The 26,889-nt window shown below is 44.9% G+C and overlaps 1 protein-coding gene across 2 annotated transcripts in view; it reads right to left on the bottom strand.

The window, feature by feature from the left end:
* Nucleotides 1–1,116: 1,116 nt before the first annotated feature.
* Nucleotides 1,117–26,889, bottom strand: part of Kif3b (kinesin family member 3B) — a 41,987-nt gene continuing 16,214 nt past the window's right edge. For both annotated transcript variants that reach the window (XM_005086070.4, XM_013125243.3), the window contains 8 exons: nucleotides 17,018–18,485; nucleotides 13,168–13,269; nucleotides 12,836–12,958; nucleotides 12,630–12,748; nucleotides 9,073–9,186; nucleotides 8,337–8,442; nucleotides 2,243–2,421; nucleotides 1,117–1,935 (listed from right to left, as the gene is read on the bottom strand). In XM_005086070.4, coding sequence (XP_005086127.1) covers nucleotides 1,839–1,935; nucleotides 2,243–2,421; nucleotides 8,337–8,442; nucleotides 9,073–9,186; nucleotides 12,630–12,748; nucleotides 12,836–12,958; nucleotides 13,168–13,269; nucleotides 17,018–18,421 — 2,244 coding nt within the window. In that variant the 5' untranslated portion in view covers nucleotides 18,422–18,485 and the 3' untranslated portion in view covers nucleotides 1,117–1,838. The remainder of the gene's footprint in view (nucleotides 1,936–2,242; nucleotides 2,422–8,336; nucleotides 8,443–9,072; nucleotides 9,187–12,629; nucleotides 12,749–12,835; nucleotides 12,959–13,167; nucleotides 13,270–17,017; nucleotides 18,486–26,889) is intronic.

Raw genomic sequence — 26,889 nt, 5'->3', positions numbered from 1 at the left:
GTGTCACCAGCAGACAGCCATCTTAGACCACACATCTCATCATTTGGTTCCTATTCAAACTGGAAAATTCTTAGTACATAAGGAAGAAGCAGGGTTTGAGCCCAAGAAAAGGTAAGAATGGGTTCCATTATACCCTAGGAACTGCTGAATAGGGCCCTAGTCGTGAATGCTCACTAACATGGGGATAAATGGATTTCCATTCTGCAGGATGTCAAGACATTACACTTGGTACCTCCTCCTCCCCATGGGTTCTGATCCAGAAATGGACCTGGAGACCGAGCAGCTGAGTTAAAAATGCATCTCAAGGTCCACCAGAGTTGCCATCTTCCTGAGGCACCATGCCAGCAAGGTGCGCCAGTATGGCAGGCAGACTTCGGGACTCAAGAGTGTTCTTTCAGGCTTGGATCGTGGACTTAGACACACATAGGGGCATGCGTCTAGCCTGGATTAGCCATTCACTGGGCCTTTACCACAGATGGGAGCAAAGACTGCATGTTGGAGTATTTTTAAAACTGGGCAAGGTTTCACTCTCTCTTGCAGACACACTCAGAGCAGGCCCACACAGCCCCACACACTCATGCACTTCGCTTGGGGAAAATGAGTAACTGTCACCTAATGACCAACATAAAACAAAGCTTGAGGTGCTGTAATATGAAGAACTAAAACTTAGAAATGAAACTTGTCTACGTAAACGGGAAGTGTGAACTCTCCACTGAGCCCTATTCCCTCAGAGCCTCTTCTTGCCAGCACTTAGGGGAGCAGCACTTCCGAGAGTCAGTGGGTTTTCTGCTCCAGGCAGACAGGATTCCTTTGCCTCCATCTCTGTCTTCCCTTCCCCCTGCTCTGAGTCCCCTGACTCCAGCTCTGCATCTCCTAGTCATTCTTCTGCCCCCACGATAGTGTGGACCCAACTGGGGGATTCCAAAGTGTCCCTTCCTGAGCAGTGCCCCGACTCTAGTGCCATCAGAGAAGGCAGAGCCAGCCTCCCTTCTCCCACACAGAGGCCCACGCCTAAGCACATCTGTAGGCACACTCTAAAGCGGGGTCTGCACGAGTCCACTCTGAGCATGTGCACTTGGGGAGAGACGGTGACAAATGAAGAGTAAAGTGACATGGTAGATGGACATGGCACAGGTTTATAGACTTAGGTCTTTAACAGGATGGTCATGGTTTTAAAAAAGCTATTTCCCCAAACTCTCCCAGGAGGCAAAGGGAATGTCTTTTCTATTGCTTCCAACATCAAGTCCTTCTGGAGCAGGAACTGGAAGCCATTGCCCCATTCAACAGATTCCACAGGCAGATCTACTCCTACTGAGGGGGCTGGAAGCTGGATCGCTGGTTGGGTCATCCTGGGACTTGGTTCCAAGTGAGATCTCTCATTTCACCTGACAAAAGCAGGCACCTGTTCGAGTTCTAGGGCTTTTACTTCCCGGCTCCACTGCCATTTTACTCCAAGCCTCCACACATAAGGTCCTAAGGAGGCCTCGACATCATATTGTTTAAAAAGAAGGGAACCTGGGGTGGGGAAGAGGCTAGAAGAGAGCAGGGACAGGGAGGAAGGAGAGAGGCTGGGGTCATTCTCTTGCTGTCCACTTGGACTTTGCACTTTACCTTACCCATGCATTTCTGAGATGCTAATTCGAGGACACTTCCCAGAGGAGCTGAGTGCCAAATCAGGACCAGCATGTTCGGGCAGACTGAGGTGGCTAATCTGCAGAGAGGCCATCTCTTCTCCTCAGGGGAATGGTTCTGCGTTTAGGCTCAAGTCATCTCTGCAGTTTTGTGCTCACTCTTCTCTCAGAAGACAATGCTGTTCCCACCATGGGAGAGGGTGCAGGTTACTTGGGAACCAGCCCCCGAGACTGTGGGTAAAACTGAGATGCAGGGTTTCCTGAGGAGGAAGAGGAGGACCCTGATTTCCTGCCACTCTTAGGCCTGCAAAAGTCAAACACATGGACATTACCAAGCAGCATGCACATTTGAAGGTGGCCTTTCCTCAAAGGCTGAAAACCAGGATTCTTTGAACTATAAAGCCACTAGACTAGATGAGCATGGCCATGGGCCTGGCTAGCCCACATTCCAGGAGAGGTGTGAACCCTGAAAGGAGGACCTGGATGCGCAGCAAGTGCAGGCCAAAGTAAACAAGGGCTGGGGCCAGGGCCTCCCGGTGCTGGGATGAACGTATTCCCAGTACACCCAGCTCCCACGTCCTTTCAGACACAGGTCACCAGAAGCCACTCACCTGGCCTTGGGTTTTCGGTTTGCAGTGCTTTCAAAGGATGATGCATCCACCTGTATCTCATCTTCATCCTGCAGAGCTGCATCTAGTGCAGCCTGGACCTTGGGGGAAATGGCTGGGCCCTCATAATCTCTGGTCGTCCGGCTGGGCATATCCAACTCCAAGAGCATGATGTTCTCCGCCTGAAGAAGCACAGCAGCCATCAGCAAGTACAAGGTAGCCAGACAATCTCTGAGAATGGACCTGCAAGCTACTTGTCATTAAGAGCCTCCCAGGAGGGCTGGCGAGATGGCTCAGCAACTAAAGGTGCTTGCCATCTAGAGTCTGATGACCTGAGTTCAGGCCTTGAGACCCACAAAGTCGAAAGAATGGACTCCCACAAGCTGTCCTCTGATCTGCACACGTGTCATGACACACATGCAGCCAAACACACACAAATAAATGTAATAGAAAAAAAAGTTTAAAAAGAGCATGCCTAAAATGACAGCATTGCATGTGTATACACAAACACATGTATGGAAGCCAAATATCATGTGTCTTCTACTGCTCACTTTTTTAGTTTTCAGACAGGGTCTCACTGTGGAGCTGTCGCTGGGCTAGAACTCATTGTGCAGACTAGGCTGACCTCAAACTCACAGAGATTCAACTTCCTGTGCCTCCCAAGGGCTGGGATTGAAAGCATGCATCTCCTCATGCCCTTGACTTTACTTTTGAGGAAGGGCATCTATGTGAACCTGAAGTTAACAGTTCAGCTAGACCGGCTGGCCAGCCAACCCTCAAGACCCTCCCGCCTACCTCAGCACCCAGACTGCAGGCGCATCAGGTGCGTCAGGTGCGTCTGCAGCTCCCAGCTCTTTTTGTTTTGGTTTTGTTTGGTTTCGGTTTTTTAAGTCAGGGTTTCTCTATGTACCTGCATGTCCTGGAACTCACTCTGTAGAAGAAGCTTAGCGCCAGCATTTTCATATGGGTATTTGGAATTTGAACTCAAGTCCCCAGTTGTATCCATAGCACTTTACCAACTGAGTCACGTCCACAGCCCCAGAAATTATGTTTTATGGATTTTTTTTTTGTTCCTGGTGGGATTGAAAGTGGTTTTTCCGCTTCGTTTTACTTTTATTTTTTCAGGGTTTCTCTGTGTAGCCCTGACTCTTCTGGAACTTGCTCTGTAGACCAGGTTGGCTTTGAGTTCACAGAAATCCACCTGCCTCTGCCTCCTGAATGCTCGGATTAAAAGTCTGGGCAACCAACACCAGGTTATATTTTTAATTTTTATTAAAATATAATCTACAGAGCATACTACTCACTATTAGCCATCTTACTATGAAAAATTCAGTAGTATTTATAAGTTCATAATTTTGTACAATTATCACGAGGTATTTCCAGAATATTTTTTCATTCTAAAAAGAAATCCTTTATGTATGACATATTTACCCTACTTCCTCCTTCCCACAGCCCATGGCAAACACTAGTGTGCTTTCTATGGATTGGTCTATTCAACAGGTCTTTGATGTCTGCGGTTTTCATTTAATTTTCTTTTTGCTTTTGTTTTGTTTTGTGGTTTTTGTCTTTTTGTTGTTTTGTTTTTTCAAGACGGGGTTTCTCTGTGTAGCCCTGGCTGTCCTGGAACTTGCTCTGTAGACCAGATTAGCCTCAAACTCAGAGATGTCAATTAATAATATGTTTATGAGTCATCTGTATTGCAGTCCAGACCAATGCTTCATTTCTTGTTTTATGGCCAATAAAAGTTTTGCATAATTATCCCCAATTCATGCACATTCATCAGTTGATGGACATTTGATTGGTTCTGGCTTTGGAGTTATTGAACAAAGCTGCAATGACAATTCATTATACACAAGTTGTGTGTGAACATGTGTCCTAGTTTCTTTTCTGTTGTTGTGACAAATGCCAAGACCAAAAACAACCTGGGGAGGAAGAACTTCACATTACATTTCAAGACCAGGGACCATCATTGAGACAAGTCAGGGCAGAAGCTGAGGCAGGAACCTGAAAGCAGGCCTGTTTGCTATTCCATGCAGCATTCACTATGACCAGGGAACACATTAACAGTGAGGGAGTACAGTGGGAACGAACCATGGAGAAATGTTGCTGGCCAGCTAGCTCACTCACTACCTCATACTTGGCTAACTTTTGTATACAGCCCAGGGACACCTACTTAGGAATGATGCCAACTGCAGTGGGCTGAGCCCTCCTGTATCAATGAATAATCAAGGTAACTCCCCACAGACACGCCCACAGGTCAGTCTGATCTACACAACTCTTGAGTCAAAGCTTTCCTCTCGGACCACTCTAGGCTGTGTGTCAAGTTGACAATTAAACCTAACTAGGACATGAATTTCAATTCTTTGGTGTAAATGCAACATCCAATGTATACTTAAAATAATGCATGTTTTGAATTATTTGGGGGGATAGGGAGACTGAGTTAAGTGTTTTACAGATGTGTTAGGTTTAATTTGTCTATAATATCATTGAGATCTACTGTTTCCTTGTTAATTACTTGTTGAGTTGTTCTATCCATTAGTGAAAATTAGTGAAGACACCAACTATTATATTGACCTGTGTGTTTTTCCCTTCAATTCATTCAGTTTGGCTTCATGTAACTGGGCTTTGCAGTGTACATGTAGGTATTAGCATCTTCTTGGAATGTTTATGATTATATAAGGTTCTTTATCACTTAACAATTTTGCCCTATTTTCTTTGGCACTTATAGATTATTTTAGCTATCTCTGAATCCCCTCTTCCCTCACCCCCCTTGATTTCCTCCTATCCTAATTATCCTATGTACACTAAGTGGCTTGAAATTCATGGCAATCCTCCTGCCTCATTCTCCCAGGTGGAACCCATCATATTCAAGACGGGTAATTTTAATTTTCTACCTTGCTTTTGTTTTTTTTTTCATTAAACATGTCTCACATAAGATATGAAAAGGTATAAGGACAAAAATCACTAAAGTTGACACAGATGTTCCAGCTGCTTTGGAGGCAGCAGCATCTGTGTGCGCCTGGGGAGCAGGTGCAGGGCAAGGTGTATGCTTAAGTTCCACTTGAAGGACCAATTTTTGGCCCTGCTTCATAATTGGTTTGTGAACTGCCTCCATCACAGAACATCATGTGGTGAATGAGCCCTTCCTAGCTCCAAAGACAGGTGTCAAGAGAGAGCAGCGCACGCCACACCACAGCTGCTGCCACTGCCCCCAGGAAGTCTAGCCTTAGGCCTCCAGAGGGGCTCATTTATCAGTTTTAAATATCCAGACTGCACAGAATTTCCCCAGTGAAGAGACTGATTATCAAACGAGAGTTACTGCTTTCAATTCCACTTTTGGTCATGTCTGTCGCCTGGAAAGTCACATATTTTATGTGTGCACTTTAAAGACTTTTTTTTGGGGGGGGAGGGCTAAATTACAAAACCCTAGCAAGTTATACACCAGCTGAAACTGACAGAAAAATGCTTCTGACGCTTCTGCCTGATGCTGTCCTTCCTCCTCTATGTAAAATCCCACATAATAGGCACTTTTTGCTTTTCTTTCTCAATTTTAAATGACTAAGCACCAGGACAAATGGCCCCCAGTTCTTCTGGCTCTAGCTTGAAGGGAGATGAAAAAAGAATGTTTTAAAAATTTTAACTGAAGCCACTTATGATGACTCACACCTGTAATTGCAAGTGCTCAAAGCAAGGGGATTGCCATGAGTTTGAAGCTATTATGGGCTACATATTGGTTCTAAGCCAGATTGAGCTACAGAATGTGATCCTGTGAATATCTTTCATTACAAAATTAACACAGGTTGCCCATAGACAGTTGCAAAGAAACAATTAAGTGAAATGAAAAAGCTTCAAATTGAGTACACATTACCTATCAGGGGTAAGCAGTTCACATTTTCATGTATTTCACACACCTCATTTTTAATTCATATGCACATTTCTAGCACTTTTTAAGTTCTGTTTTGTTTGTTTGTTGAGATAAGGTCTTTATATATATAAAACCTTGGCTGATCTGGAACATGTTATATAGATGAGGTTGGCCTTTAGTTACTTCCTGCATGCTGGATTGCATGTGTATGCTATCAGGAATACAAACTGCTTTACAACTTAGTAATACATCACTGTCTCCCTGCCCATCACTTACTAGCTACCTGTGCTCTAAACAACAGGACTCACTGCACAGGGAAGATGGCGGGGTTCAACTAGGGAAGACAGTCAGATATTAGGTACATGCCCAGCAGACAGGAAGTATTTTATTGCAAGGTACTTGGGGCTCATTCAGCAGTGCTCAATTATGTCATTTTACATGGCTATGCAACTGACACATATGTTAAATGGAAGAAGCAGTTCTCTGGACAGGTCCATGTCCCACCACTAAACATCTGCATCTTTCTAAAGGTTTCGCTGAACTGTCAGCATTTCCTTAACTGTTAATGTCTACTGGCCTCTGTGGACAGAGCGCTTGTTCCCCACCCCCTCCTGGGGACTCTAAATCCCACCCTACCTTTCTTGTTTTTAATCTCTGTGTGTGACTGCAGGTGCAGGTGTATGTACATGTCTGCGTTGGCCAGACAATGCCCTCAGGCATCATCATCCTCAGGAATGCTGCCCACCTCTTTTGAAACAGGGTCTCACAGCCTGGAACTCATAAACTGGGCTAAAGTGGGAGGCCAGAAAGACCAGGAATCTTCCTGTAGGAGACAGTACTGTGCTTACAAGGGCACACCACCAGAGCTGGCAAGGCGGTTTGTGAGTAAAGGTTCATGCCACCGAGCCTGTTAAATTTAATGGCCAGGATTCACATGGTGGGCAACTGCAAGTTGTCCTCTGACTGCCACCTGCTGATTGTGGTGTGCTTGAGTGTGGTTTCCTGGGCTTGAACCCAGGTCCTCCTGCTCAAAACACAAGCACTTCAATGAATAAGTCATCCCCAACCCCTGCCTTTCCATTTAGTATTCATCATCCGCTTGCAATTCATGTATTATTTGTTAAAATTATTGTACATGTCCTCAGATCTCTGGGAAAATCAGGTACACACCCATGACTCAGCATAATGGTGTCTGAAGACTTCTCAAACCTAAGCTCCTCTAAAAGAAAACACACACACACACACACACACACACACACACACACACACACACACACACACACACACAGGTGTGCCCAGTAAAGTAGCTCAGTGGGTTAAAATGTCTTTTGAAAAGCCTGACAACCTGAGATCCACATGGTAGAAGAAGAGAACAGGCTTCCACAAGTTGCCTTCTGATTCTTGTTGTAGCTTGTGCGCACACGCCTCCCCACCCCCACACACATTCGCACAATTTAAAAAAAGAATGTCATTTAAACAATTTTTTAAAGTCTTCTGTTGTGTAATATTAATTTAAGATGTGTTACATTTGTTTATGCTGTGGAACATTTGCTTAATGATGCAAAGATGTGTTGTATTCTTTTATGTTGCATTTGTTTAACTCTGTGAAGCTGTGTTACTTTACCTGTCTAAAACACCTGATTGGTCTAAAAAAAAAAAAAAAAAAAAAAAAAGACGAATGGCCAGTAGTGAGGCAGGAGGAAGGATAAGTGAGGCTAGCAAGAAGAGAAAATAAATAGGAGGAGCAATCTGGGAAGAGAAGATCAGGGAGTGAGAGGAGGAGGAGGACTCCAGGGACCAGTCATCCAGCTATACAGCAAGTCACAGAGTAAGAAGTAAAGAAAGGTATATAGGATAAAGATTAAAAGCTCAGAGGCAAAAGGTGGACAGCATAACTTAAATTAAGAAAAGCTATCTAGCCGGGCGGTGGTGGCGCACGCCTTTAATCCCAGCACTCGGGAGGCAGAGGCAATCGGATCTCTGTGAGTTCGAGGCTGGGCTGGACCGACAGCCTCCAAAACAATACAGAGAAACCCTGTCTCGTAAAAAACAAAAAACAAAAAACAAAAAAAAAAAAGCTGTCTAGAAACGAGCCAGACTAAGGCTGGACATTCATAAGAAAGAATAAGACTCTGTGTGATTTATTTGGGAGCTGGGTGTTGGGCCCCCAAAAGAGCAAAGAACAAAGAGTCAAAGAGCAAAGAGTAAAAAAACCAGCTACAGTCTTCTCACCCTGTATCGGGGTTCTGGTCGAATCATCATGGACATCCGTGCGTGCTGGCTCAGGGGTCTCTTGTATCCCACAGCAGAGACTGGCCGCTTCATCATCTGCTGGTTCCTGAAAACATGACAGTGGTTAAGGCATTGCTGGAATATGCCCCACAGGCCAGGACCAGGCCAATGGGATAAGTACTCAGAGAAGTGCTCCAAGCCAAGAGAGGACTGAAAGCAGTAACTCCCAGGACTAAGGCTAATGAAGCCAGGTGCTAACTGCTTAGCTTTTTTTGCCTGAGGGGACATGTGATTCAGATATGGGCAGTAAGCTTCTTTTTATCTTGAAGGTACCCCAGCCACTGTCTTGTTCTCAGATGGCAGACAAGCATATTTACCAGCAGTACTATCCCTGCATCCTCAACAGACAGCTCCATATCCCAGCATGGCCTAGGTGTGTAGACTGACATACAAAGTACTCGGTCCTTTTCCCTAGCACACCTCACTTGATGGGGAAAAGGAAAATTTGAGGTCATGGCAAAGGCTATAACTAGTTTATGAGTGATGAAGCCTTCCAGTTTCTCATATTATAGTTGGGATCCAGCTTGTACCTCCTGGGCCTGTGGCTGACACAAAATCAGGCCAGCAGGCTCCAAGTTTCAGTGCATTCTCCTCATATCCCAGTGGCCCAGTCCAATCCTGAAACATTCTGTTTTCCCACCACCAGCAAGTCTACTTCAGGTCAACAGTGACTTACTCCAGTCTAGTTATAGGATGTAATTTCCAATGGTCTTCTTCTTCATCAAAAAAGGATCTATTCATAATTTTATTCTTCTCTTCCAAGGGGATGAAATTTTCTATAATAAGATGCCTATAAGAATACACATAGATAAATAGAGATGAAGAAGGCACACAGAACCAGGCAGTGGCACACACCCATAGCAGCTACTTGGAAAGCTGAGGCAGGCGGTCCCCTGAGTCTATGATACCATCCTGGGCTAGAGTGAGATCCTTTCTCCAAAAACAACAGTAACAATATAAGAGTAAGAGTCAAGTCACTCAGCAAACATTTATTGAGCAAGTACTATAAGCTAATACCATACATAGAGCTGAGATACAAACATGAAAGACACCTGGTCCTCACCTGATACAAAGAGAAAGCAGTTCAGCACTGACAGTTGCTAAGAGTGAGCTGTCCCAGAAATATGGAAAGGTCACTCCCACCCAAGCAGGGTAAGGATGTGAGTGGATAAAGTATGTGTGTGTGTGTGTGCGTGACCCAGTGCTGTCCAAGCTGAAACACTGTCCATTCTAATCATCCAGGTTAGTAAGAAGGAATGGATGGATGGAAGTTCCTTCCAACTCCAAAATATAGATGATTCCTGACATGAGCCTCTGCCTGACCAGTGGCCGAAAAGAGGATCAAACAACCTGTCAGCTGACACACTGCGGTCCTACTACTTGGAGGCAAAAGCAGGAGGACCACAAATTCAAGATCAGATGTGAGCTACACAATTAGTTACAGGCAGACCAGAGCTACCAAGCAAAAGGTATAAATTAAACAGGAAATGAGACCTCACTAGGTTATTGCAATGGTTGTGACTGGCCCATATTTACCTCCGTTATTCTAAAACCTCAGAACAAACAATGCCAAGAGGTGTTACTATGGGATGGACACGGGACAAAGGCCTCAGAAGTACAGGGTACTAAGAAAAAAATGGCTTCCTCAAACAGTTTGAGGGTATGACATCTCTTTCTTTTGTTTGATATTTTAAGAATTATTTTTCATAACATGATTTCCTGATTGCAAATGTTCTATTTATGTATTAGAGATATAATTATTCATAATTCCAGTATCCATGGATTACTATTATTATTTTGACAGTGCTTGTTCTGATCTTTTGTCTAGAAGAACATGCCTACGAAGAAGACGGCAACAGTGAAATTGTAAGTCATTTATTTGTGTGTGTAATAGTGCAACGGTGCATGTGTGGAGGTCAGAGAACAACTTCATGAAACAAATTTTCTCCTTCTACCTTTATGTGCCTCTAAAGACCAAACTCCAGTTTGCAGAGCAAGGACCTTTTCCTGCGATTCATCTCAGCCGCCCCACACATCGAATTTTTTTTCTTTCTTTCTTTTGGTTTTTCGAGACAGGGTTTCTCTGTATTGTTTTGGAGGCTGTCCTGGAACTCACTTTGTAGACCAGTCAGGCCTTGAATTCACAGAGATCTGCCTGCCTCTGCCTTCCAAGTGCCTAGATGAAAGACGTGTGTCACCACCACTCGGTGAATTTTTTTAGATTACTTTATGCCCACAGAAGCCAGAGACGGTATCACATTTCCTGGAACTGGAGCTACAGATGGTTATAAACCGATATATAGGTGCTGGAAACTGAACCCAAGTTTTCTATAGGAGCAGCAAGAGCTCTTAACCACTGAGCCATCTCTTCAATCCCCTTACACATATTGAATTTTAAGGGTTTCTTTCCAAATTTAAAACTTGATCAGGAAAAGAACCTGTTTGAAAATCAGGAAGGGGTCTGGATGGGGGTGATGTGGATAGAACAGGAGGGATCAGGCAAGGGGGAGGATGGAGGGAGTGAGAACTGGAAGAGACAACTTGAATGGAGGGCACACCCCTGGAAAGTTAGAAGCGTAGCAGAAAGGAAAGCCTCGGGAATCTGGGGGGATGACCCTAGCTAATACTCCTAGCAGTGGGGGATACAGAGCCTGAACCAGCCATCTCCTGTAACCAGTCAAGACTTCCAGTGGAACCCCAACTGGAAAAAAAAAGAAGGTCATGAAATGTTTCCTAATGATATTCTGCTATACTCAAACTGGTGCCTAGCTCAATGGTCATCAGAGAGGCTTCACCCACCAACTGATAGAAACAGATGCAGAGACCCACAGCCAAATATTAGGTAGAGCTCAGGGAATCCCGAGGAAGAGGGAAAGAAGGATTGTAGGAGCTAGAGGAGTCAAGGACACCACAAGAAAACCCATAGAATCAACTAAGCACAGCTCATAGAGATTCACATATACTGAATCAACAACCAGGGAGCCTGCATAGGACTGACCTAGGCACTCTGCATGTATGTTACAATCGTGTAGCTTAGTCTTGTTGTGGGATCCCTAACAGTAGGAGCAGTGGCTGTCTCTGATTCTGTTGCCTGCTTTTGGGACCCTTTCTTCCTACTAGTTGCCTTGTCCAGTCTTAATAGGAGAGGAGGTGCCTAGCCTCACTGCAACTTGATATACCATGGCAGGTTGATATCCATGGGAAACCTGCCCTTTTCTGAAGAGAAAAGGAGGAGTGGATGGGGTGAGGTAGAGGAGAGATGAGGGGGAGAAACTGGGAGGAGAGGAGGGAGGGGAAAACAAGATATGTAAAATAAATAAATGCCAAACCAAGAAAAGATAAAAGAAAAATCCCTTTAGTCCCAGAGCTCAGGAGGCAGAGGCAAAGGCACTGGCAGGAAGATCTCTATGAGTTTGATGGCAGCCTAATCTACCTAGTGAGTTCCAGGTCAACCAGGACTACAGCATGGGACCCTGTCTCAGGAAAAAAAAATAAAGAAAAAGATCCAGAGATCCTTCTTGTTGGTTTGTTGGTTGGTTGAAACACTAACATCACCTCAAGTCGGTTTTCCATTGTTGGTGTTTGTTTTTAAGACAAGATCTCACTATACAGTCTGGGTTGAGCTTGTGATCCTCCTGCCTCAACCTTCCAAGTGCTGAGATGACAGACATATGCTGCTATACTTTATCATCTACAAAGTATTAAAAAACACATTGCTCAGGGGCCTGGGATGCAGAGCAGTTGGTAGAGTGTTTGCACAAGGCCTAGGGTTTGATATCCAGCACCACATAAACTAGGCATGATGGCACATATCACCAGGAGTTCAAGGCCATCCTTGGCTACACAACAAATCTGAGGCCAGACTGGGCTACAGGTGACCCTGTCTCAAAAAGAAAGATGCCCAGATTTCACGAGAACAATGGTTCTTATAGCAATCTGGTTGGTTGATGAGTACAATGGTGTTCATTTGAGCAATCAGAAAGTTCATGACAAAAGTAATAAAAGATTCTTTCTTGAGTGACAGGTGAGGCCAGAGTATCTCAAAGGGGCAAGAAAGGTGGGGGTGAGGGAATGGGGAGATCAGAAGCAGACTGAAATGAAAAGTGACTTTGTCAGGAACAGCAGGGGACAGTGGAATAGCAAAGAGTGAGCTGGAAAGAAGCAGGTGGACTATCCTTGGATGGGTCTTCCGGGGTCTAGTGGGTGGCAGCATCCTGCTGGCCAAGTACTCACTTGAGCTTTAGCTCCCTGGTGAGCTCGTTCTGTGTCTGCTCCAACTCCTGGCGCTCCTTGATGTGTTCTTCTTGCAGGTCGTGGATCTCAGCCTTCACAGCCTGGAGCTTGGAAAAAAGCTGGAGCCGGGGAAGACACAGATGAGGACAGGAAGTCCCAAGATGGAGCACCCCTCTCCCAGGGCTCCCAACGCCTCTGCCTCTTACCTTTTTGAGCTTTTTGGTCTTGATGTCTACCTCCTGCTGCAACGATGTGTAAGTCTCTTTGAGTTCCAGGGTCTCCTCGTCTCTACTTTCCATTTGCTGCTGGATTTCTCTTTCTCGACGTTTCTGAGCAATACCACAAAATTCATCAGCTTTCCCTAGCAACCATGTCTACACAGTATGGGTCTGGATGCTCGCAGCTGGTCTCCGGCTAGCATGGGGCTGACAGCTCCTCTCCGTTCCCTCTGGAGCTGCTCTCATACCACAGGTGTCAGCTCTGTGGCCTCAATCATGTCAGTCCACGCCTTCCTCCCCACACAAGAACGCAAAGTTACCTGCTCTGCAATCTCCTGGCGTTTCTGCTCCAATATCTTCTGCTGTTCATTCGTATGGTCTACTATATTTTTCCCTCCAACAAGCAGCTTACTCTCCATGGCCTGAGTGAGAAACAAAGTAAAACCCATCTTGTGGGCCCTCCCAGAACATAACCCCTCACAGGAAGACACTCTCATGACTGGCAAAGCATGATGGTGCATGCCTGTGATCCCAACATCCAAGAGGCTGAGGCTGGAGGATTACAAGTTACAGACCACCCTGGGCTACATATTAAGAACCTGTTCTAAAAAAACAAAGAAACAAACAAAACTACTCACTCCTAAAACAAGCAAGCAAAATATTACTCTGGGGAAAAACAAATGCACCCTGCCCATAAACAGCATGACGACACTGAAGGTCTGGCTGTTTGAGACATCTGTGGCTTTCAGGGTTTGTTTGTTTGTTTGTTTAGTTTTTATTTATTTGCATTGGTGTTTTGCCTGCATCTATATTTGTATGAAGTTGTCATATCCACTGTAACTTGAATTACAGACAGTTGTAAGCTGGCATGTGGGTGCTGGGAATTGAACCCAGGTCCTCTGAGCTATCATCTCTTCAGCCCCAATTGTTTGTTTGTTTGTTTTTTAACCAAGGCCTTTATTGGGTTGTTCATCCAGAGCATTAATCTACTCTAGATATACAAAACCTATGTGGCTGCTACAAACTGGAGATCTGCCAGTGAGGACAGCGAGGCTCAGAGCCCACTGAGGGACACAGACAAGTAAGCTGCCTTTAACCAGATGGTAGGAGATGATATCGTAAGGTAAGCTTGAGTAACTATAGGAGGGGTGAAACGAGAGGAGGCAGGCTTTTGGAGGAAGTTAGGGACAGCTTCCTGTCTGAAGGGACATCTACACAAAAAGCTGAAGTAAAGAATAAGAATTTGCTAAGAAAAAAAAAAAAAAAAACGCCGGGTGGTGGTGGCCTTTAATCCCAGCACTCAGGAGGCAGAGGCAGGCGGATCTCTGTGAGTTCAAGGCCGGGCTGGACCGACAGCCTCCAAAACAATACAGAGAAACCCTGTCTCTTAAAACCAAAAAAAAAAAAAAACCAAAACAAAAAACCAAAAAACAAACTTGTTAGCAAGAGGGTAGAATAAGGAAGTTGATAAAGCCAGTAGAGGCTGATTTGAAAGCCTCAGAGCCCTGTTCAAAAAACCAGGCTTGGTCTTGAGAGCCTCAGGGAACACAAGTACATGCAGGCAAACTGTGTCTTAAGATGGAACTCCAAAACAGGGGGATTCCTGGAAGAGGGCATGCTGCTGGAGTGCAGGCAGAAGACTACTGAGCAGTGTGTGTGTGTGTGTGTGTGTGTGTGTGTGTGTGTGTGTGTGTGGTGGTGGTGGTGGTGGTGGTAGCTGGGTTGCAAAAGTTAGAGCAAGAAGCCTTGGGACTGAAGAGACCATGAGAAGAGAGGGAGGAAGAGCAAGCAAGGACGACTCCTAGGAGTCTAGCTTCACTGATGTAAGGAAAGCTGTTCTGATGGCTGAGGTCAGCAGAAGGCTGTGGGGCCTGAGTGACAGACATGGGCAGGCTATACAGACTGAGAGCCTCAGCATGGACATGGAGCTAAGGCCAGGGGAGCCAATGAAAGCCTGGAAACCAAAACCTCCTTGGCCTTGCTCTTAAGGCACACTCCTTTAATCCCATTTAATCCCAGCACTTGGGAGGCAGAGGCAGGTGGATCTCTGTGATTTTGAGACCAGCCTGATCTACAAAAAAAGTTTCAGGACAGTCAGAACTGTTATTCAGAGAAACCCTATCTCGAAAAAAATGCCCCCCCCAAAAAAAAGAAAGGAAGAAAGAAAAGAAACTTTAGCTGGGGCCAGGTGTGTGGTGGCACATCTTTAATCTCAGCACTCATGAGGCAGAAATGGGCATATTTCTGTGAGTTTGAGGCCAGCTTATTCTAAATATCAAGCTCAGGGCCAGCTGAAGCTACAGAGTGAGATCACATTGCAGAAAGGGAGGAGGATAGGCAGAGGAAGAGACATGGATCTATTTTAGAGAAGAAATTAAAATCTGTACAAACTCAGTTAGAAAGAGCACACTGACAGCCCTGGTCTGGGCACCCAAGGGAGCAGTACGCTGCACTAGATAGAAGCTCAAAGCTGAGCTCCATGCCCTAGGGTATTGTCCAGCATCTAAGGAAAAGCAACGCAGATGCCAGGAAGCACACCAGCAACAGGGAGGGCTCAGAGACCCGCCAAAGAGTGTTAACAGCACAGGGAAATTGACGGTGGGGTGGTGGGTGGTAGAACGAACCAGCAGAATACAACCAGGGGGCTGGGCTAAAATCATACACAGACACTGTTTATTCTCACTATGTACAGAAGTTAAGTTAGTCAGACAATCACCATTGCTGGTAGGATGAGCGGTGAAGTGTGCGCTTCAACAGACTCACTCTAGAGTCAGGCAGTGGTAGTGCACATCTTCAATCCCAGCACACAGTAGGCAGAGGCAGGCAGATCGCTGAGTTCTCTACCAGCCTGGTCTACAGAGTGAGTTAGTTCCAGGACAGCCAGAGCTACACAGAGAAACCCTGTCTCAAAAAAACAAAAACAAAAACAAAAAACAAAACAAAACAAAAAACGATTCACTCTAGAATCTAAGTGTGCCAGCAAGTCTCCTGGAGCCAAGTACAAGAACAGTCACAGCAGAACATGGAAACAAATGGCCCATAAGAGGAGACCGGAACATCACAGAATATTCAGAAAAGTAATAGTGATGGACACAACTACAGGCATTAGTACAGGTTCTCAGGGACAAACTTACTGATGCCTGTACCGCAAACTGCGGTAGCACCTTAAGTCAAAGAAAGCCCAGTGAAACCAAATAGATGAGCTAAAACAAAACAAAAAAGCAAGGCAACAACAAACACTGGATTCAAGATGATTACCCTTGGAGGAGTGAACACAAGGGCATCTAAGGAAAATGGATGCTGAGACTGTAGCTCAATTGGTATAGTGTTTGCCCACACATGCACCAATCCAGGGCTCTGATCCCCAGCACCACATAAAATGGGCATGGTGGCATATGCCTATGGTCATTCTCAGCTATTATCAAGTTCAAGGTCAGCCTGGTCTACATGAGACCCTGCTTTAAAAAAAATGCTGGGCACAGTGGTGTACACTTGGTAGGCTGAGGCAGGAGGATTGCTGTGAGTGAGGGCCAAACTAGTCTATATAGCAAGCCCCTGATTCAAAAATACAAACAAACAGAAACATCAAATAATTAAAATGATACCTACTTTCTCAAAGAAAAAAGAAAGGCCTGGCAGTGGTGGTGCACACCTTTGATCCCACCACTTGGGAGGCAGAGGCAGTGGATTTCTGTGAGTTCCAGGCCAGCTTGGTCTACATAGTGAGTTCCAGGACAGCTAGGGCTGTTATACAGAGAAACTCTGTCACAAAAAAGCAAAAGTAGAAAGGAAGGAAGGAAGGAAGGAAGGAAGGAAGGAAGGAAGGAAGGAAGGAAGGAAGGAAGGAAGGCTGCCCTATTCCTTACTGGAAGCAAGGATACCTGGGTATTAGTTTTATTGCTGTTCTTCATACAGTGCACATACATGAGAACTCTCATGAATGCAATTTGGTTTTGATTTTTATTTGGGAAGATTGAAGGACAAAGTCTCACTCTGTAGCTCTGGCTGTCCTAGAACTTACTATATAGGCCTTACAAGGGATCCACCTGCCTCTGCCTCCTGGGTGCTGGGATTAACAGTGTTTGTCACCATGCCAAGCTCTACTATATAATTCTTTTGATCAAAGAAATGTCACTTAAAGGGAAAGGGACCTAAGGAAGGGCACAGTACCTTGATTTTGGCACCAAGCATCTCAGCAGCATCCTTCTCGCGCCGAAGGTCCTCCATCTTTTTCTCCTTCTCCTTCAGCAGCCTCATCTTCTCCTCTGCAACCAAGCTGTGGTCCTCTACAATGGCCCGCTTCTCAATCTCCAGTTTTTCTTGCTGTTCCCGCCAGTAATCATCCTTATCATCCCCTTCCTCCTCACCCTCTTCTCCCTCCTCCTCCTCCTCTTCCCCACCCCCACCACTGCCACCACCTTCCCTCCGCTTCTCTCGCCTCTTCCTCCTGCCAATGGAACGTTTTTCCAGCTGGGCCTTGAGCCGAGCAATTTCTTCCTGGAATTCTCGAAGCAGAGCGTCCTTTGGGTCCTCATTGACCCTTGGCTTGTTCTTAATGTTTTTGGCACGGTTGGCATATCTCAGGGTGGTCAGGGTCTCTTCTACATTATAAGACGCAGGCCCTACATTGGCTACCATAACAGTTTTGGCATTGCCACCAAGGGAATCTTGGAGAAGCCTAGTCAGCTTTGAGTCTCTATATGGAATATGGGTGCTTTTACCATCTACCAAGGCAGAGATAACATTACCCAAGGCTGAAAGGGACAGGTTGATCTTGGTTGCTTCCTTCAGTCTTTCTCCTTGAGCGCCAGTCTTGGCTTGCCGCTCACTGCCAGCAAGATCTACAAGGTTTAGTTTTCCTACCCGGATGTGGTTTTCACCATCTAGGCCCACCTCACTGCATTCGATTGTGATGACAAAGATTGCATGTGACCGTGAGCTGTGCTCATTCATGTTGGTAGCACCGACAGACCGGTTTTGGTTTCCCACATTCATCACATGCTCTATCTCCTTCACACTTTTGGTGACAAAGGAAGACAAATCCTTCACGTACACGCCTGTATCAGGTCTCTCTTTGAGCTCCAGCCTTTTGGTCTGATCCTTTGAGAGCAAGTCTCGGATCTCTTCCTGATAGATCTCTAAGTAAGAAGCCCTGACCAGGTACTGCTGATTCTGCGATCGAGAGATGTGGGTGAAGATGTGATCAAATGAGTTGGGGATGACCCCTCTTTTCTCTGGGTCACCACGGACTCCCTCCATGGTATAGGTTTTCCCAGTTCCCGTTTGTCCATAGGCAAAAATTGTGCCATTGAATCCCTGTAGGACAGAGTCCACGAGTGGGCGGAACGTCTCATCATAGAGTTCAAACTGCTTGGCATTCCAATCATAGACGGCATCAAAGGTGAAGGTCTTGGGCATCTCATGGGATGTGCCTTTGGGGTTCTTCACAGACACCTGCCCCAGCTTCACATCCACATCTACTACCTTGTCATAGGATGCGGCCTTTTCTTTGCCGTTCATGGGCCGACAGCGAACCACCACCCGGACTGACTCTGAGCTTTTTAACTTGGACATGATGAATTCTGACCAGCTTAGCCTTGAGGACTATGAATCCAAAATGGCTCAGGATGCTAAGGTCCTAGGGGAAAAAAAAAGAAATGAGCATGGTACGTGGCTGTCATCATCAGAGTCTGCCTGACAGCAGTGGGTACACAAGCCATCTTCACTTGCTAACATTCTGATAGCCATATTTAATCATTTTAGTACACTGAGTATTGCTCCTCATAGGATCTTTGGTAGTAAAAGACTCCAGTCCACTAACATTAATTCTTATCCACCCTTAATTAATATTTGATTTTATACTATAAGTAGAAACTACAGGAAGCTTTTTGCTTTCCTTTTTTTAGAGAAAGAGGCTCAGCTTTATCTCCTAATCCTCCTGCCTCCTCTCCACATGCTAGGATTACAAGCATGAAGTATCACACTTTTGTTTTTTGTTTTCTTTTTAAATTTATTTTACTTTAAAACTATGTATATGTGTGTCTGTGTGGGGATGTGCACATGTACAGATGCCCATGGTGGCCACAAGAGGACGTAAGATCCCCTGAAGCTGTAGTTGGAGAAGGCTCTCAGTTACCTGACCAGGGCTGTCGGAAACTCACCTCCACTCTGCTGGAAGAACATCAAGCGTTTGTAACCACTGAGTCATTTCTCCAGCCCTCACTGGAAGTCTTTTAAAAGCCTGGGTAACCTTATATCCTGTGAACTACTAAATGTCTAAGAACAGGAACTTGAAATGATCAAAAATTTAAATGTACAGGGCCCAGCAAGATGGCTCTGTAGGTAAAGGTATCTGCCACCAAACCTAAGGGTCTGAGTTCAGTTTCTAAGAACAACGGTGGAAGGAAAGAATTCTAATATGCTACCCCATGACCTCAACACACTCCAAGACTTGTGCACACAGACATACAAATACACAAACAGAGATATAAACTGTAATAAAATTGTTTTCAACCTTTCAATGTACAGACCATGTCTAACAATCCTAAGAATTTAGCCTACAGATGAATGTCTTATATAGAGGCAGGTCTCTCCTAGCTTATCTGTTGTGACACAGTGATAGCAAGAAAGTGGGGACAACATGCTAGTGGCTCACACCTTTAATCCCAGAACTGAGGAGGCAGAGGCTGTGAGTTCACAGCCAAACTGATCTACAGAGCTAGTTCTAGGACAGCCAATGCTACGTACAAAGAGAAACCCTGTCTCAAAACAAAACAACAAAGAAAATCTGCACAGTGGTGGCGTGTGCCTTTAATCCCAGTACTTGGGAGGCAAAGGCACACAGACGCTTGTGAGTTCAAGTCCAGCCTGGTCTACAGAGCAAGTACCAGGACAGGCTTCAAAGCTATATAGTGAAACCCTGTCTCAAAAAAAAAAAAAAAAAAAAAAAAAAAAAAAAAGAATGGGGACAACTTCAATTTCCATTGAGAGGCATGATTTAATATACAGGGGAATCCAGTGTAGTTATTTTTAATGTTAATCTAAGCAAATTCATACCAAAATCTAGTAAGTAAACAAGTGAAGCACAGTGTGTAGTTTACACGGGATGAGCTTAAAAGGGGACATAAGAGTGAACCCTAATGGAGCTACTGACTGAGGTATTGCTCAGCAATAGAGTACATGTTAGCAAACGAAGCCCCTGACTCAATACCAGCACCAAAATAAACACATGAAAGACACACAAGAAAATGAACAAGTAAACAAGTAAGGAAAGGGGGGGATAGGGAAGAAGCTGAGTGGTGGCAGCTGTAGTCCTAGCATTTGAGAGGGTCAAGCAGCATTGTTTTGAGTTAGAGGCCAGTCTATGCTTCATAACATAACCTTGTTTAGGGTGGCTCAGGTGCCATGTACAAGACTGTGAGTTCTACCCTTAGCACCACAAAATGGGGGTTAGGCATATAATAGGCGTGAGGGAGGGGGTGGGGGGATGAGCCACAGGACACTCTATAAAGGACTCACTGTGCGCTGGCTTGGATGTTTGAATACCTTAACTTGTGCTGGCAATACTTCTCAGTTCTAAGAATCAATAAAAGATGGTTCATGCAAAATGTGCTCATAAGTGAGGATGTGGAACAGTGCACTGCATTCAAAGTTAATAGATTCTGAATGCAAGAGGAAATGGGTAAAAACATTTAAAGAAAAAGAAAAACAGAAGCTCATTTGCTGCCAGGAAACTCAGAAGGCAGAATAGGTGGCTGGATGTATCCTTAGGAAATACTAGAGCAAAGCCAAGAGGGACACAAAGAATGAAAGCTCCCAAAAACCTCAGTGTGGGGAATTTTTTTAAAAAGAACAGACGATTCATGTTTAAAAATGAGTATTTTTAAAAACTGGATTTCAAAAGCCCTTTTAGAGACAGACATCGCCCCCTTCTCCAGCCACCCAGTTCTCCTGTCCACAGACAAACATCGGACCTTTTCCTTCCGTCTTTACTTTGGGTGCGGGTGTTTGAACCGCACGCATGTCTATGCATCACATGCATGCAGACTGCGGTGGCCAGGACACAAGACTGGATCCCCTGGGACCGGAGTTACGTACAGCAACACACAATAGTTTACATCTTGTTCTTTCTTACTACAACATATCTTGCAATTCATCTCCTCAACAAATGGAGCCTTTTCTTTTGTGACAGCAGCACATTATCCCACTGTCCAGACACATCATAACTTATTTACCCTCTGCTACAGGAGCACTTATATTGTTGGATACCTGTAATCCTTGCACTTACCCAGCTAAGGGCAGGAGGATTACGGGCTTGAGGCCAGACTGGGCCACATAATAAGACCTGTCTCAAGTAAACGAACAAAAAAAATAGATACACTTTAGCTGTTTCTAATAGTCTACTGTGAAAAACCCAGGATACATAATCATTTAATGTGTGGACAAACATACCTGTAAAAGTAAATTCTCAGAGGTTGCACTGCTGAGTACAAGGATGTACTGTAACTGTAGCATGCAGAAGAGCTGGAGTTATGCTACACAGAGGACAATGCTCCTCCCAGAAGCCATAAGCTGCCAAACAAAAAAGTTGAGTGCCACATGCAGGATACCTCCCTTCAAGTGGTTGGTCACAGGTGTCCCAGAGACCCCCAAATAATAAAGGCTATGGTCACTGCTCTTTGTTATGCACCAGAACTTAATGGTTAAGATCCTACAGCCAAAACACTACACACTGTGGTCACAGGAATGGAGAAATCAAGTTGGTACCCAGCAGGAATCATCTTTCCTGCAAGCCAGCTTTCATCATCCTGAAGGTGCTATGAAGCCAGTGAGGATGGGGGTGTGAAGTCATCAACAGTTTTACTGAGCTGTGAATCCTGTTGACTACAATGACTGGCGGGGTAAATTGTGCACATGGGTGCAGTAGTGGCAGTGGAGGTGGACAACTGATTTCTGGTTGAATTTAAGGTCCATACCACAGGGAGAAACACATGCCTAGTAAATCTGGCCAAGAACCCATGGATAGGAAGCTTACTGATTCCAAGAGTGAACCTACTGCTATTATTTTGATAAATGGACATAATATTAAACTGCACTCTGCATTTGCATATTTATTAATGCAGCTGTCAGACATCATCAGAGAGGTTTCTTTGTGTAGTTCATGCAGAGACTCACACTTGGCCAAGTGCAGAGAAAAATTCCTGTGGAGTGCACAGCCACAAATGGGGCATCTATATCACCCTCCCCGTGTACAAGGATCACAGGCCATGGTAGAAGAGGAGACAAAAGCCAGAGGTCAGGAAGGAAAGAAATGAAGTGGATTCTTCTGGACATGCCAGGACTACTCACTCACACAGCAGCAGAGGCTGCTTGTACAAGATCAAACTAGTCAACAGTCTAGTACTCGTGGGGGAGGGGCTCACTAGCCCCCAGTCCCACCTGAGGATTGATGGCTTGTGAGGGAAAGTGAGTCAGCTTTCTTTGAGTGTGTGGCCCCGGCAGGTCAACCACACTCTAGTGTATGGCCCTTAGCCAGAGTAAATGAAAAGCACAAGCTGGACTTGGTGGATTATTAAAAAAGAAAAGAAGAAAAGATAACATGAAGTTGGAAGGGGCTAGGGAGGGTAGATCTAGGACAAAATAAAAGGAGGGGTAGGGTAGAGGGTAAATATGATCAAAATACATTGTATGGCATTCTCAAAGAACTGATAAAATATTACATAAAAGGTAAAAGTAAAAATTAGGATGAAGCCGGGCGGTGGTGGCGCACGCCTTTAATCCCAGCACTTGGGAGGCAGAGGTAGGCGGATCTCTGTGAGTTCGAGGCCAGCCTGGTCTACAGAGCGAGTTCCAGGACAGCCTCCAAAACAATACTGAGAAACCCTGTCTCGAAAAATCAAAAAAAAAAATTAGGATGAAGAGCCAGATCTGTCACTGAACGTGTTTTCTGTAAGTTCTGCAAGAGCAGGGGCCATTCTCCTTTCATATGGGGAACTGTCAAACCACAGGCACTGGCAAAGGTATTTACAAAGTCTCTATCTTATCTGTATACTAATATAGAGATTAAAATTAATATTAAAGGGTTTGGGGGTTGGAGGTATAGCTCAGCAGAAGAACACATGCCTAGAATGTGGGATGCCAAGGGTTCAGTTCTCAGAATTTAAAAGAAAAAAAGACAAAAATTCTTCTAAAACTTTCATCAATGGTCACCACAGGGACTGTGGTTAAACTTTAGTTTTGTTCATTAAACATCACAAGACAACCTTTTTCTACTGTTTAATTTGTAGTTTTCCTCTTAAACAAAAATTGAGATAGAAATACCTACCTACTGATACTCAGTAAGAATTAAATTTCATGCCATTTAAAGAAAATTGCACAAGGCTAGTCAATTCATTACAATCTTTTTAAAAAAGATTTATTTATTTATTATGTATACAGTGTTCTGTCTGTATGCATGCATGCCAGAAGAGGAAACCAGATCTCATTACAGATGGCTATGAGCCACTATGTGGTTGCTGGGAATTGAACTCAGGACCTCTGAAAGAGCAGTCAGTGCTCTTAACCTCTGAGCCATCTCTCCAGCCCAATTCATTACAATCTTATCAGTCAACCAAGCGTGTATAATCAAAACATTCAGGAGACTGAGGCAGGAAAACTGTTAGCTGGACACTAGCCAAGACTACATACTGAAACTCTCTCAAAACAAAATAAAGGAGATGGGCAGTGGTGGCTCATGCCTTTAATTCCAGCACTCTAAAGGCAGAGGCAGGTAGATCTTTGTGAGTTTGAGGCCAACCTGGTTTACAGAGCAAGTTCCAGGACAGCCAAGGTCATACAGAGAAATCCTATATCAAAAAACCCACCAAAATAAATAATTAACTTATTTATTAAAGGGTTGGAGGGTTTTTTCCCGAGATAGGATTTCTTTGTAGCTTTGGAGGCTGTCCTGGAACTCATTTTGTAGACCAGGCTGGCCTCGAACTCACAGAGATCCACCTGTCTCTGCCTCCCAAGTGCTGGGATTAAAGGCATGTGCCACCATGCCCTGCTTAATAAATAAAATCTTAAAAAAGAAATTTGAAAAAATAAAACCAAGTTGGGTCATGGTGGCTCGTGCCTTTAATCCCAGCACTCAGGAGGCAGAGGCAGGCAGATCTCTGAGTTAGAGGCCAGACTGGTCTACAGAGTAAGCTCCAGGACAGCCAAGGCTACACAAAGAAACCCTGTCTCAAAAAACCAAAAACCAATAAATATGTAAGTAAAATAAAGAGGAAATGCTATCAGATGGGAAGGAAGAACCAGGTAATAAAGTCAAGCATAGTGGCACTCACACCTTTAATCCTAGCACTGGGGAGGCAGAGGCAGGTGGATCTCTGTGAGTTCGAGGCCTGCTTGGTCACCTTGGTCTACATAGAGAGTTCCAGGCCAGTCAGGTCTACATAGTGAGAGCCTGTCTCAAATAAATAAATAAAATTTAAAAGTAGAAAGAAACGAAGGAAGAACAAATGCTGGAATGGCTTTTCTTTCTGTGGAATGTCCCCCAGCTATAACTGTGCCTAATTACCCTTGAGTTGGTTGGTTAGGGGTTTTTGGTTGTTTTCATCAGCTTCATCAACTGAGATGATGTCCCCATCAGATCCTCCTGTAGTCAAGCCTATGGGGGGGGGTGGGATTTACATGACTTAGAACTCAGGACTGAAGGGCAAGTGCACTGTGGGTGGTGCCATCTCTGGGCAGGTGGTCCTGGGTTCTATAACGAAGCAGGCTGAGCAGGCCAGAGGGAACAAGTCAGTAAGCAGAGCTCCTCCAAGGCCTCAGCTTCAGTGCCTGCCTCCAGGTTCCTGACTTGGCTTCCCTTCATGATGGACTGTGACCGGTAAGCCAAAGAATCCTCCTTCCTTCCCAAGTGACTTTTGGTCATGGTGTTTTATCATAGTAACACAAACTAGGACATGCCATAGCTCTTAAAATCCCAACAGAGGCCTACCAAATCTGGTGTGAGCCCAAAGGGCAGCCCTAGCCCCAGCCTCCTTTGGGAAGGCTTCCGATACAGCACCTGGCAGGTAGACTGTAGAGTTCCAGAAGGTAAAGGTATGGAGGGTGAAGGGCAGGGCAGGGCTGTGAGAGTGTTCGCCTGGGACTCCAGCTCACCCCGGCTTCATCCGGAAGCCCCATTCCTCTCTCTCCAAACCCTTCCCTCTCAGAGAATCTCCAAAACAGAAAAGCACCAGAGGCCCAGGTCGGCATTCTTGGAGGCTGAGGCAGCTCCTTCCCTGAAGCTGCCAGTAGCCCAAGACCCCACCTAAAGCAGTCAGTCTTTCACCATACTTGGGCACAAACCCCTTGCCTACAGAGTATACAAGCCCCCTGCTTTAGTTGGGCTCCGTGACTTCTCCTGCCTGATCTCTGGGGCTAGAGGGCTTACATGAAGTTGCTTTGCTCAAATCTATTCTTCTACTTTTTCAGTTTGACATGACCTGGCTTACTGCTTCAGATGAGACACCTATCGTCACGTTATAGAAAACCTATTAGGGAGGATAGGGTCCAGTGCATCATGTCCTTCTAAGGAGGCAGTCTGTCCCTACTCACACCTGTGAAAACAATGTGGCCTGAGCCTGCTCCATAAAAAGCCCATAGCAAATACCTATAGGCCTGACTACTACATTTTTTGAGCTACAAAGTATGATATAAAAAAAAGAATGTGTTTAATGATTCACACTCATCTTCAAAACTGACAAAGGAAGACACTCTTAAAGATGGGGCCTCTTATTAAATCTCATCAGCTCTGAACACATTTCTTTTTAGAGCTCACCCAGCTAGAGTGGTAGCCATGTATTATTGATGTTCTACATCAAGAAGACAGACTAATTCAATTTCCTGCCTCCGGAACTTCAAATCTTGCTCTGGGTCCTCCTCCACAGAGAGGGCATTCTCTGGAGGGTGCCGGACTCTCTCTTACCTTCCTTCTGCTCTCCTGTAGGTCTAATCACAGAGTGATAAATCTTGAGAGAAACCCAGCCAGTAGCCTGCTTCTGGAAAACCTTCTTTGTCAGAACCCACATCTCAGGTTAAGCCCCAATAGCTGGCTGGCTGCGCAGAGCTGAGTTCTCCAACCTCGGGGCTTGTGCCTGCTGAGATCAGTCACATGTTTCTCAGGGGAGCCTCAGTCTGCCACACTCTTTGCTGAACACTTCATTTTGATACATATTGCCATTGCTGGTTGTCATGGAGACTCACCTCAAAGTCTAGAATTTGGTGTTGACTACATTCTGAGCAACTATCGGTTACTAGGACAGAGGTCACAAACTGGTCACATTCTTTGTGAAATGGTTTTGTTTTTTAAAGTGTCTGAGTTTGAAGTCACAGCTCTGTATATGCTACAAGAGTGCTACTGAACCATATTCCCAGCCCTCTGCTTACATTTATTGTCTAGTGTGCTGTTTTAAAAAAGGGTGAAGCGGGCGGGAGGAGAGGAGGGAGGGGAAAATGGGACGTAAAATTAATTTTAAATAAGGGAGACCCTGTGGGAGGGGCATACCTTAAGGTAACAGTTCCTACCCATGATATACCCCAATAAAAACACAAAAAAATAAAAAAAATAAAAAAAAGGGAGACCCCATATGGCGCCGTACATGGAATCCTAGTACTCGGTGGAGGCAGGCAGATCTCTGTTTGAGGCCAGGCCAGCCAGGGCTACATGCGTCTCTAAAAAACATAAATCAATCAATCAATCAATCAATCGATCAATCAAAAGAGGGCCAATGAGATGGCTAATTGGATAGATGCTTGCTGCCATGCCTGACAACCTTAGTTTAAACTCTGGAAGCCACAAGCACAATGACATGCATATGCCTGTACATAACACACTCAGAAACACATCCATACACAATAAATAGATGTAACTATTTAAAAAAAGAAAAACACCCAGCACTAAGGAGGCTGAGGCAGGCAGAGCTCTGTGAATTCAAGGACAGTCCGGTCTACATAGAACGTAGTCAGCCAAGGCTACATGGTGAGACTCTTGTCTCAAAGACAGCAGCTCT

Source organism: Mesocricetus auratus, unplaced genomic scaffold (genome assembly GCF_017639785.1).
Source record: "Mesocricetus auratus isolate SY011 unplaced genomic scaffold, BCM_Maur_2.0 Super-Scaffold_100004, whole genome shotgun sequence".
Lineage (NCBI taxonomy): Eukaryota > Metazoa > Chordata > Mammalia > Rodentia > Cricetidae > Mesocricetus > Mesocricetus auratus.
Note: the sequence above shows the minus strand (reverse complement) of the source record. Positions and strands in the feature narration are given on the sequence as shown.